A 12021-nucleotide genomic window follows, 5' to 3' on the forward strand; every position below is an offset into this window, starting at 1 on the left:
TCTACAACTGGACATTGAGCCAAGTCACCTAAATCTCCCACTTCAAGACCCTGTGTGTCCAGGGTCTGTACTGTGGAGATGGGGGCTAAGGAAGCAACAGCTTTGTCCACCCGAAGCTGTGTGGGTCTGAGGAAGAGAAGGAAAACAAAAACAGCACAATGGGAAAAGCAGCTGCTGGCCTAATGAGACGAACAGGATCCCTCCCGCATGGGTGAGTGCCAGGATTGTGCCAAGCAGCACAGGCAAGTGCCAGGGTTTGCTTAGACTCTATCAACATCAAAGGACAGATGTCTGGAAGCCCTGCAGCTGATGAGCCGGCTCTCAGAATAAAAACCAAGTGCACAAGCTGGAGTTTCATTCACAAAGGAAGAAAGGGGATGCAGAGGAGAGGGAAGCTGACATTCCCATTTGAACTTCAGTAAGAGGCAAACTGCCTTTCAAGATATCCACACAGTGAGGGGCTGGGGCTGTACCTCCATGGCTGGAGTGCTTGCCTAGCACACTTGGAGTCCTGGTTCCACACTGGCTTTTTATGTCTGGCTCTGGGAACTGAATTCAGGTCCTCCTGTTTGTGCAACAAGCACTTGACTGAGCTGTCTCTTCAGTCCCACAGGTGCCATCTCTGCCTTTTGAACATAGTCTAAGGAACTGCAGCAAACTATACCTTCTGGTGTAAACACAAGACACTGTGTCATCTGACACGCCTGTTGTAAATACAGCTTCTCCCCCACAGAGCTGGGGGCTCAAGTGGGATTTGTGAAGGGAGCTGGACCACTTGGTACTAAAAATGCTAAATAAATAAATAAATAAAATAAAACCCTACTAAGGATTATAAAGCAATGCTTCTCACTTCTACAAAGAGCCTCCATGAGAACTGAGGGGAATGCTAAGGTCTTGGGGCCATATGCCAATGTGGCTGGAGACGCTAAATTTTACTGTAAAACAGAAGTATCTGAAAAATACAAGCTGCAAAAGAAGCCGTGTGACCCCAGCATGTGGGAGGCTAAGGCAGGAGCAGAACTGGTTTGAAAGCATCCTGAGCTACTAAGTAGCAAGACCCTGTCACACAAACAGAAACCATGCCTGGGTCAAAGCCAGGTTGTGTGGCTCAGGATGGTGAGGATGGTGCAGCTGCAGCCTGGCTTGGGCAGGTCAGTGGCCCGAGGCTCACCTGCCTGGGTGAGCACCACAGTGAACTTCAGCAACTGCACAGAATGCACTGTCCACTCGCCATGTGAGGCCGTCAGCCGCTCCAGGAGCGCACCCACATGCTTGCGGAACAGGTCCTGACTGCTGGGGGTGTCTTCCACCTCGGCCAGTGTGTCCATGGTGTTCTGGGCCTAGAAAAAGGGTATATGAAGGTTGGGACCAGTGTAATTTTTAAATTTAAAATACTTTTTGGAGGGGGCTCCCCCCCCCCAAGAGTGTTTCTGTGTAACAACAGCTCTAGCTGTCCTGGAACTAGCTTTTGTAGACCAGCCTGGCCTCAAACTCACAGAGATTCTCTTGCTTGAGGGGGCTTTTTGAAAAAGCCCTCTTATGTAGTTCAGGTTGGTCTCAAACTTAGTACATAGCCAGAGATGACCTTCAATTTCTAACACTCCTTCCTGCCTATACCCTCTGAGAGTGGGAACTGTAGGTATGTGCCACCACACACTCAATTTATTCTGTATTGCACTAGGTAAATACTCTACCAACTGAGATCAAGCCTAATTTCTCTTTCATTTACATTTATTGATTTACTTTGTTGGAGAGAGGGCATGCATGCCACAGTGCATGTGTTCAAGTCAGAAGATGACTTGAAGGGTCAGTTCTCTTCTTCTGCCATCTGGATTCCAGAGATCACACTCACTTGCTGAGCCTCCTCACTGACTCCCTAGAGTCCACTTTTTATTTATTTATTTATTTATTTTGAGATATGGTTTCTTTGTGTAGTTATGGCTATCCTGGAACTCCCTCTGTAGATAAGGTTGGCCTCCAACTCACAGAGATCCACCTGCCTCTGCCTCCAGAGTGCTGGCATTAAAGGAGAGGGTGACGCCCAGCTAGAGCCTACTTTTTAAAGGTTAAGATTCTCGGAGATTTCCTTGTCATCTGAGCAACCACCAGCTAGACAGAAAGCCGTGACCAGGAGGCAAGGGCTATAAAAGCAAACGCCTCCAAAGAGCAGGCAGCAGGCTGCAGCAGCCTACATCAGGGCTGGTGCCCTCTCTACAACACTTTCATACACAGATTTGCCTTGTCTGTGCTGCTTATACCACAAGTAAGAGACACAAACTCACCAACTCAGGAGCTCACCTGTGTGTATATATGTGTGTGCGTATGCACGCATGCATGTGTGTACACGTGTATGAGTGTGGCCTCCTGAGATGCTCAGAGGCTATGCTAGCAGGGGCTTGACCACACATGGACAAGGGCAAAGTAGTTTTAAAGATACTGCGAGGGTGGAGGGAGGGCAGGGTGGCTCAGTCATTTGCAAGCTTGAAGATCTGAATATGAAATCAAGAACCCACATCAGAAGCCAGGCATGGGGTGTATGCCTATAATCTCAGCAATGCAAAGGCAAAGATGTGGGTGGGGTGGGGTGGAGGTGTTGTTCTTAGGACTTGCTGGCCTGGCCTAGGTGGTAAGCCAGTAAAAGTCTGTCAAATAAACAAACAAAAACAAAAATCAAGGTAGGGTTGGAGAGACGGCTCAGCAAATAAGAGCACATACTACTCTGTAGAGGACTCAAACTTAGTTCCCAGATTTCACGATGGGTGGGGCATATCCACCCACAGCTCTAGCTCAAGGGAATCTGAAGCTCTCTTTTGTCCTCTGCAAGTACTGCACTCATGCACACATTAAAAAAGTCTTTCAAAAAAAGGAAAAAAAGCCGGGCAGTGGTGGCGCACACCTTTAATCCCAGCACTTGGGAGGCAGAAGCAGGCGGATCTCTGTGAGTTCGAGACCACAGAGAAACCCTGTCTCAAAAAAACCAAAAAAAAAAAAAAAAAAGACAAAGAAAAACTCAAAGTGGATGGTGCCAGAGGAATGACATTGGCCACCACACACACATGTGGACCTTCACACTTGCATGCAGATACACACACAAAATAGTAATAAAAAAGAAACTGCTACAATTTACAGTCCTGTCAGTGACTCAGCACATAGATGGCTGAGGGAGGAGAATCAAGAGTTCAAAGTCAGCTTGGGTTACAAAGCAAGACCTTGTTTAGAAAACAAAAACCCATTGCTGGAGAGGTGGCTCAACAGCTAAGAGCATGTACAGCTCTTGCAGAGGTACTGAGTTCAGGTCCCAGCACCCATGTCAGGTAGCTCACAACCATCTGTTACTTTAGTTGTGGGGATTCAATGTCTTTGGCTTTTGGGGGCACATGTGCTCATACCCACATGCAAACACACACACATATATAACTAAAATAATAAACCCCACCCCGAAAACAACAACAAACTAAAGGGAATTGGGGCTAGGAATTCATGTCAGTGCACAGTGCATACCTAATATAGGCAAGACCCTGGGCTCCATCCTAGAACTATGAGGAACCTCCCACTCTCAAACACACACAACAAAACTACCACCTAAATCTCCAAAACCGTAAAACCATGATCAGTGAAGGCTGCCCTCACCCTCCTCCTTTAGTTCTCCTACCCAGACTAGATCTCAAGGTAAAAACAACCCACTGGTGCTCTGAAGCCAACCACAAGGGTTAATGGGCAACCAAAGGAGAGTCACAGCCACCTTCTGGGATTTAATACAGTAGGCAACCCCTGACATTCCCTTGCATCAGGGGCCTGGGCAGTGGGCCACATCTCTGCTCCTGACCTGAAGAGTTTGGCTTCCTTCCTGTGGCCTGCAGGCATAACTCTACTAGAATTTACAGCTCTATCAGTGACAAGCTGTCTTTGATGACATATGACACATACCCTCTACAAAGGGTGTCTTGAAAGAGAAAAATTTGAATTGAGAAAGTCCCTAACAAAAGAGGGGGAAAGGCTCCTCCAGGCAGGGCACCACAGGATACCTAAGCCTCCTGCAGACCCATGAAGGTGGTTGACAGTCCCATCTGGTCCCATCGGTTCTTGAGACCCACAGGGATGTTAAAGATGTGTGTGTGTGTGTCCATGGGTGTGGGTGTGTATGTCCGTGGGAGGTGTAAAAGTCCGTGGGTGTCCATCTGTTCATGGGAGTGGGTTTGTCCATGGGTGTGTGTGTGTTTGTGTGTGTGTCTGTGTGGGTGTGGGTGTCTGTGGGGGTGCACATACATGTGCATGTGGAGACTAGAAGCTAACAGAGTATCTAATTCAGTCACTTCCACCTTATTTTCCAACACGAAGCTTGTCTGTCTTCAAAAGTTCAAGGCTAGCCTGGACCAAGCTAGTCTGTCTCAAAAACAAAACAAACAGGCAAAACTTAAAAAGAACATTTTAAATCTTAAAATACAAGCCAAGGGGACAGAAACAACTCCAAATAATGGGCTGGGTTGCCATTAACACAGGACAGCCACCAGTCTTCTCTACAGTTTTTGGCTTTGAAGCCTCAAGAGATTGCGGCGGGGGTGGGGTTTCAGGGTCCCAGTATTCAACAGCCTTCACTCTTAAGACAGAAGATAAGTCTGTAGGTGGAGGGAACACTCCCTGGGGCCACTTTATGAATGACTCCTCCTAAATGCTCTGAATTCTTTCACCTTTGCTAGTTAAGCCTGCCCCAGGCCTGGAATTCAACCGTGCTGGAGACTGACAGAAGACTGGACATTTCCTGTAGAAAGAGACTGTAGCTGTGGGGTGCTGCTTGCCTTACCTTCTTCAAAAGGCCCGGGGCACCTGAGACTGCCAGTATTGTCACCAGCACCTCCATGAGTTGCAGGCTGACAGTGCGACAGTCTTCCTGACACACAGAGAGTAGAGCCTGCACACACAGCAATAGATGCTCCAGGTAGCGATTCTGGAAGAGACCAGAGAAAGTCAGTACCCCCTCTCTGCAACCAGTGCGGGGCCCATACATGTGACAACAGTCAGAAAAGCTATTGCGCCCCATTTGAGGGCTGCTAGGCCCCGACCAGAGCACATCCACCGAGAAGAACACGTTTGGGCCAGAAGGGAAGCAACAGAAGGATTGAGAATACATTTTGTGAGAGCCAGGCAGTGGTAGCACTCACCTTTAGTCCCAGCATTTGAGTAAGAAGCAAGGTGGAACTCTGTGAGTTCGAGGTCAGCCTGGTCTACAGAGCAAATTCCAGGAAAGCCAGGGCTACATAAAGAAACGTTTTCTCGAACACCCCCAAGAATATATTTTGTGACATGTTTACTGGTATCTTTAAACTTAAAAATGCTGACCCTATTTATTCTGTGCTCCATGGAACCTGTGAACAGACATGGTAGAAGAATGCTAAAGGACATGAATACAGAAAGAAGCCTGCGGGATTGCAGCTTCCTAGGTGAGAGTGCAGCTCCTGCAAGCATTCTGAGACATTCTGGGTGGCATACCCTGCCTCCTACCCTAACCCAGAGACTGAGCTGGGCTTCCCGTCCCCCAGCTCTCTGAGTCCTATATAACTCAGCCATTTTGACTACACTGCCTCTTGGCCGCCTGGCTCCCCCACCCACATCATCTGGTTCAGTCAGTTGGTTGCGTTCATTCTGGACTCTCCCAGAAGTCTCTGCCCCTCTCTCCCTCATATCTATACTAAAATCCTCAACCCCTTAGGCACAGTCACGGCTTCCTTTTATTTATTTTTTCATTCACAGGCCTGTTAGCCCACTATCAAAGAGGCTGGGGGGGGGGGGATGATGATGATCAGGAATTCAAGGCCAAACTCAGCCAAACAGCAGTTATTTCAACCTGGGCTACAGAAGATATTGTCTCAAAAACAACAACAGGGGAGGGAAATGGGAGGAGGTGAAAAATTGTAATAATAATAATAAAAGAAAATCTTGTAGAATTCTGAGCTGAAAAAAAACCAACAACAAAAAACAAAACAAAAAAACTCCAAACCCCTAAACCTCACATTTAACAACTTTATGCCGGAACATATATTATGATGATATTCCCATGCCGAAATGATTGCCCGCCAGATCCACTTTAAATTACCTAGAATGGAGTCAAGGCTAGGGTTTAGTTAATGTCTAGCTTCAGTCACAAGCTTTCTGACTGCTATAGGTGCCGAAGGCTAAGCTGCCCATACTTGGCTTTCCTGGTTTCAGGTGCATTTGCTCAAGAATCATGGCTGGGTGACCAGTGGAGCCTTGTGAAAAACTCCCATAGGCGGGCTGGAGAGATGGCTCAGTGGTTAAGAGCACTGCCTGCTCAGGACGTCTGGAAGAGCAGCCGCTGCTCTTAACCGCTGAGCCATCTCTCCAGCACCCCCGTTCCCCCAGTTGATTCTTAAAGATTTTTTTTTTAATCATGCTCTCATGACCACAAGAAATCCAACAGCCCCCAAACAACCCAACAGGAAGTGGGAGGGAGGCAGTACAGAACCTGTCAACCTGTCAACGCAGAAGTTTAATGGCCTTGACCTTGCCTGAATACCTTTGCTAATAATTCAAGTCTGGCAAGAAGGAAACGCTGTGTTCATTGTGGGTTTCTCTGGTGACAAGAGTCCCTACACTGCTAGTACACTGAGGAAGAAGAGCCTCTTGGGTCCTTCTGTGCCCTGAAGCACTGTCAAGTTTCCTCTCAGGGCGTAGAGCAATGGTCAATGTTAAGAGTCTGTACTGCTCTTGCAGAAGACTCAAGTTCAGTTCCTAGCATTCCTCTCAAGAGGTCACAAGGACCTCTAACTCCAGCTAGAGTATCCATAACCCTCTCTGGACTCAACTGGCACCTGCACTCATGCGCACAAATACACAGTCACCTAAAAAACAAAACAAAACAACACGTATCTTAGGAAAGAAATCAGTTCCCCTTTCTAGAAGGCTGAATGGTAACGCTAACCAAAGTTAAGAGCCAGCACAGAGGAGCCTGACAGGCCAGATCTAAGTTATCTGGAGGTGACACAGAAATCAAGTGGCTGGTGGACCTATTTGGGAAGGATTAGGAGGTGTGGCTTTGTTGGAGGAGGTGTATCACTGAGGGTGGGCTTTGAGATTTCAAAAGTTCACACCATTTCCAGGTAGCTCTCTCTGACTGGTGGCTGTGTCTCAAGATATAAGCTCTCAGCTGTTTCAATGCCATGCCTTTCTGTTGCCATGTTCCTTGTCATGATGTCTATGGACTTTAATCCTCTGAAACCATAATCCTCCAAATAGATTGTAAATTCCCTTGGTCATGGTGTTTTATTATAGCATTAGGAAAGTAACTAAGGGGCTGGAGAGGGGTTAAGAGCACTGACTATTCTTCAGAGGTCCTGAGTTCAATTCCCAGCAACCACATAGTAGCTCATAACTACTTGTAATAAGATCTGATGCTATCTTCTGCCCTGCAAGGACACATACAGGCAGAATACTCTATATATAATAAATAAATAAATCTTTAAAAAAAAGAGAGAAGTATCAAAGACAGCAGCAGGTGAATGGCACTATGCCCATGGGTCTCTCACTCAGGTGACAGAAATGACTGAACAGAGCACTGGGGCTGACTTCCATCAGCCAGTGTCCCTCCCTCCAGCCCAGCTTTGCCAGAGCTGAGCCATCTCTAGGTACACCAAGGCCCAAACAGGTTGATTGGCTAGTGAGCAGAACATAAGTCTCCCAACAAGAGGATCAGGGTACCTGAGAACAGGGTATGCCTAACACAGTCCAACATGGCAACCTTCATTTTGCCCTCAGTAGAAACAACCAGAACATGTTCCAGTAGTAAAGCTGAGAGCTAGGCTGCCCTGGCTCAGTTTAAAGCGGATCTGTCTGTCCAGTCGCACGTGGTTACTGCAAACATAGGATTCAAGGGCTAAGTGACACTGACAGAATGAGCTCTTGGTCACCGAGGATATGCTGTTCATACTAATCTTGATAGTGTGTGTACTCCCTCGTTTCCAGGGTAGGGGCCTAGGACTCCCTCAACCCTTGTCACTGACCTATGAGCACCCACAGCAGCAATGCTAGATGGACTCTCCTGGGAGATGATCGTGTCCTGAGCTGTCCAAGCCACTGGCACTAACGAAAGGAATTTTGTTGTTGTTTTGTTTTTTGAGACAAGATTTCCCTGTAACTTTGGGGCCTGTCCTGGAATTTGCTCTGTAGACCAACCTGGCCTTGAAATCACAAAAATCCATCTGCTTCTGCCTCCCAAGTGCTGGGATTAAAGGCATGTGCTACCACTGCACAGTTAGCAATTTAAATGGCTGCCTGTGGTAGGATGGCCACAAGACTTAACAGGGGGGCTGATGCTGGCACCTGGGCGTGCTGCCGCCCTTGGGCTGGCTACCATCAGCAGTTACCCTGAGTGGCTAGCAGGGCTACCTTCCTTCTCCAGCACCAGGATGCCCTAGTACTCACCCTTCCAGGCACCCACTTACATTCTCAGAGCCCTGGCAGATGTGCTCCTTCGCCAGCTCTGTGGCTATGACCTTGAGGTGTGGCTGCAGGATGTTCTGGGGGCAGCCCTGGATAACGGATGCGAGGATCAAGAGGCCAGAGGCAGAGGGTGACTTCTTCAGCATGGCTAAGATCAGTTTCAGAAACACTTCCGGGTTGACAAATGTGCCAATGAGCTCTGCAGCTCTTATACACTGTAAGGAAGACAGGGAGGCGCAGAGCTCTGGAAACATGGCTACAGTCAGGGCTCCCACTGGTGCCTGGGCTTGCCCAACAGGGCTTCCCACCTGCCAGAAGGCATGGTGTACAGGACCTGTGGGGAAGCACACACCCTTCTTTCTCTAAGTGTGTGTGATATCGAGGCAAGTGGGAGCCAGGGCTCTGAAGCAGGGTGTCTGGTCTTCCTGCCTCATTTGACACCAGCAGCCTAAGCTTCTCATTCACACACAGTCAGCACCCTTGGTAACTTGACAAGGACATGGCTGAGATGCAAAACCATAAAGCTGGGGGCTGGAGATATGGCTGAGCGGTTAAGAGCACTGATTGTTCTTCCAGAGGACCTGGGTTCAATTCCCAGCACCCACATGGCAGCTCACAACTGTCTGAAAATGCAGTTCCACAAGATCTGACACCTTCACACCAATGCACATAAAAAATAAAGTTAAATAAATCATTAAAAGTTTAAAAAAAAACCATAAAGCTGAATGTAGGGCATTGCAACGTCAACTCCAGTCCCTCCACTGCTGTTTCCATTAATAAAATACTCACAGATGACAATACAGGGCTGGGCAGCAGTGGGGGCTGCCTAGGAAGGGGGCTGGTGTGGCTGGACGGGGAGCTGGAAAGTTTGTGGTCCTGGTCAGCTCTGCACCTCCATCACGGAGCAGACAGGGGCAGCACACAGGGGCAGCACACAGAGGCAGGTACAGAGCACACGGACACAGCAACCTTCACATGGCACTTATCATCATTCCCTCCCTCTCCTTCACAAATCCAGACTGAGAGATATAAAGTTACCTTTTCTGTCAATAAAATATAGGGTCAAAAATTTTGTGGTAAGGCCTGGGGAGGTGGCTCAGTGAACAATGAATATGCTTGCTGCATAAGCTTGAGGATCAGAGTTCAGATCCCCAGCACCCATGTAAAAGGACGGAAGGGGTGGCAGCCTCCTGCCATTTCAGTACCCAGGAGACAAAGGGACCCCTGGGGAAGCTGGCTAGGTAAGTCTAACTGATTTGTGAGGTTCAGTTTCAGTGAGGCTTTGCAATCAACTGGACAACAATTGATACCTAATGTCAAATCTGGACTTCCATTAGCATGCATAAAATTGCACACATACTCACACACACTGGTCATACATATGCAACATACATGAATACACTGCAACCGCTTGCTGAGGTTTTGTGTGGAAATAGCATGTGTGCCTGGCTGAGGAAACTAGTCTCTTAGGCACACTGACTGCTGACAGCCTGGTCACTGGAAGGAGAGCACTGTAGAGCCTGGACAAAAGCGCACATGCTGCACATGTCCTGTGTGCTCAAGGTGGAACAGTTTTGCTTCGATGGCCCTGCCAGGACCAGGCTAGTGGTTGAATATGGGGGAGGTAGAAGGGCAGGCGGGAGGTGTTCATGCCCTCACCTAGTTGGTGAGCACAGAACTGGTGTGTACAGGGCTGAGCTTTGCCACTTGCGAGATGATGGGACACTCACACTGCTGACCACAGCCTTCTCCTCGTCGTTACATGCCAGCTGCAGGGTTCTGAGGATGATCTCCAGGTGCTGCGTGATGTGGTCCTCTGCGTGCAGCAGCAGCACTGGCAGCAGCTGTGCGGCCTTCACCCGTGTCCCCACCACCCAGTCGGTGATATCGTGACAGACAGCAGGAAGCACCTTGGAGAGGTTCCTGAAAACCAGCTCTCGGCAGCCCAGGCCAGGACGGCTCTCTAGAGGAGAGAAGACGGGAATCCACAAAGATAGCTTCAGTCAAGTTCAGAATGTCCCTCAAGACAGAAAGGAGGGCTAGGTTTGGCGGCTTGCAACTATGATACTGGAGCTCAGGAGGCTAAGACCGTAAGATTGCTGCAAGTTGAAGACAAGCCTGGGTCACACAGTTCCAGGTTATCTCGGGCTGCAGAATGAGACTCTATCTCAAAAACAAATAACAAAAACCCATCAACAACACCCCCCCCCCCGCAAAAAACCAACCAAACAAACAAAACAAAAAATGGAAAAAGTGAGGGTCATAAAGTACTTCTCATGGCTATGCTGTGGTGTGACACACAAGAAACCACACTGGGACATACCTGCAAACCTTCACCACAAAGCCTGAAGTAAATTTAGCTCCTGTCCCCTCGCCACCCCTCCACCCAATGGCCCTGGCTATGGACTAGAGCAAATTCTCTAACATCTTTGCTCAGTGGACTTGCATAGCACAGACTCTGCTGGAGTAGTCTATGCAGTGAACACACCAGTTTTCCCATTCATCTCCTGAGAGCTTAGCTCTGACTTGGGGCTGTGTTGACTAGGAGTTCAGTGTTGGACTGAACTCCTAGTACACAGTTACTAGCAGGGTCAGGCATTTACCTTTCTTGGTATCAATATCTAGCGGGTTACATCATACCATAGGTACTTGCTTGACTTAGAAAACAAAAAGGCACCAGCCTATCTTCTACGGTGCCTGCGCCTGCACCATTCAACTTCCCTGCCATGGCATGGCCTGCCTTCAAGTTAGTTGAGCCTTGAAGAATACAGTGGTGTCTCCCTGATGTCCGATTTCTGTTTCTCCAATGCCAATGACACTGAGCATCTTTATGGTGATACCACCTTTGGTGCCCTCTTTCCAAAGACTGTCTGTTTAACAAGTTTTGAAATGTTTTTCTTATTGAGTTCTCAGTATGTTCTAGAACAAGGTATAATTATTTTCTTGGGTTTTTTTTCACTCTCTTAACACTATGTGTGTCCATGTGTGTATTGCAGGGGACTGAACCAAGCTCCTCCCATTTGTTAAGCGAGCATTCTATAACTGAACTACATCCCCAGCCCAATAGGGAGACAGACAGGCACTGAGCCACACCCCAAGCTCCCCACCAGTAGGGTGATTTCTAGTCAAGTTTTACTACTGAGTCAAATCCTGTCAGTCCCTTACTGACGGATTCTAGATGAACCCTGTGCCTCTGAGCTACACTCTCTGAGCCCTCTTTTGAGACAGGGTCTCACTAATTTTCTTTTGAACGCACTCCACAGTCTGGCTAGCCTGCTTTCATATCACAGATGATGAAGTTCCTAGTCTTCCCAGGACAGTTCAGCCAGCACTGGCTCTGTGCTTTTGTCATGTGCAGTTGCCAGCATGTAGTCTACACATAATACACACCTTAGTTCCCCCACTGTGCCAATGGCATCTCAACACCTGATAAGCGTCTGGCCAGAGGATGCTACACAGAACAACATGGATGTGGACGCTTCCACTGTATGAAGCACTCCATTGGTCTGTACTGACCCAGCATACTGGAACCTAACCCACAGAATGATTTCAGCACCATGTGGATCC

At 48.2% G+C, this 12021-nt stretch overlaps 1 protein-coding gene across 2 annotated transcripts in view; it reads right to left on the bottom strand.

The window, feature by feature from the left end:
* Positions 1-12021, bottom strand: part of Dnaaf5 (dynein axonemal assembly factor 5) — a 37836-nt gene that overhangs the window by 15731 nt on the left and 10084 nt on the right. The window contains exons 5-8 of one of the 2 annotated variants that reach the window (XM_075974909.1): positions 10185-10417; positions 8457-8669; positions 4802-4945; positions 1172-1340 (exon numbers count right to left, since the gene is read on the bottom strand). In XM_075974909.1, the coding sequence (XP_075831024.1) occupies positions 1172-1340; positions 4802-4945; positions 8457-8669; positions 10185-10417 (759 nt within the window). The remainder of the gene's footprint in view (positions 1-1171; positions 1341-4801; positions 4946-8456; positions 8670-10184; positions 10418-12021) is intronic. The other variant, XM_075974901.1, reaches the window with a different exon arrangement.

This window comes from Microtus pennsylvanicus, chromosome 1, assembly GCF_037038515.1.
Source record: "Microtus pennsylvanicus isolate mMicPen1 chromosome 1, mMicPen1.hap1, whole genome shotgun sequence".
Taxonomy (NCBI): domain Eukaryota; kingdom Metazoa; phylum Chordata; class Mammalia; order Rodentia; family Cricetidae; genus Microtus; species Microtus pennsylvanicus.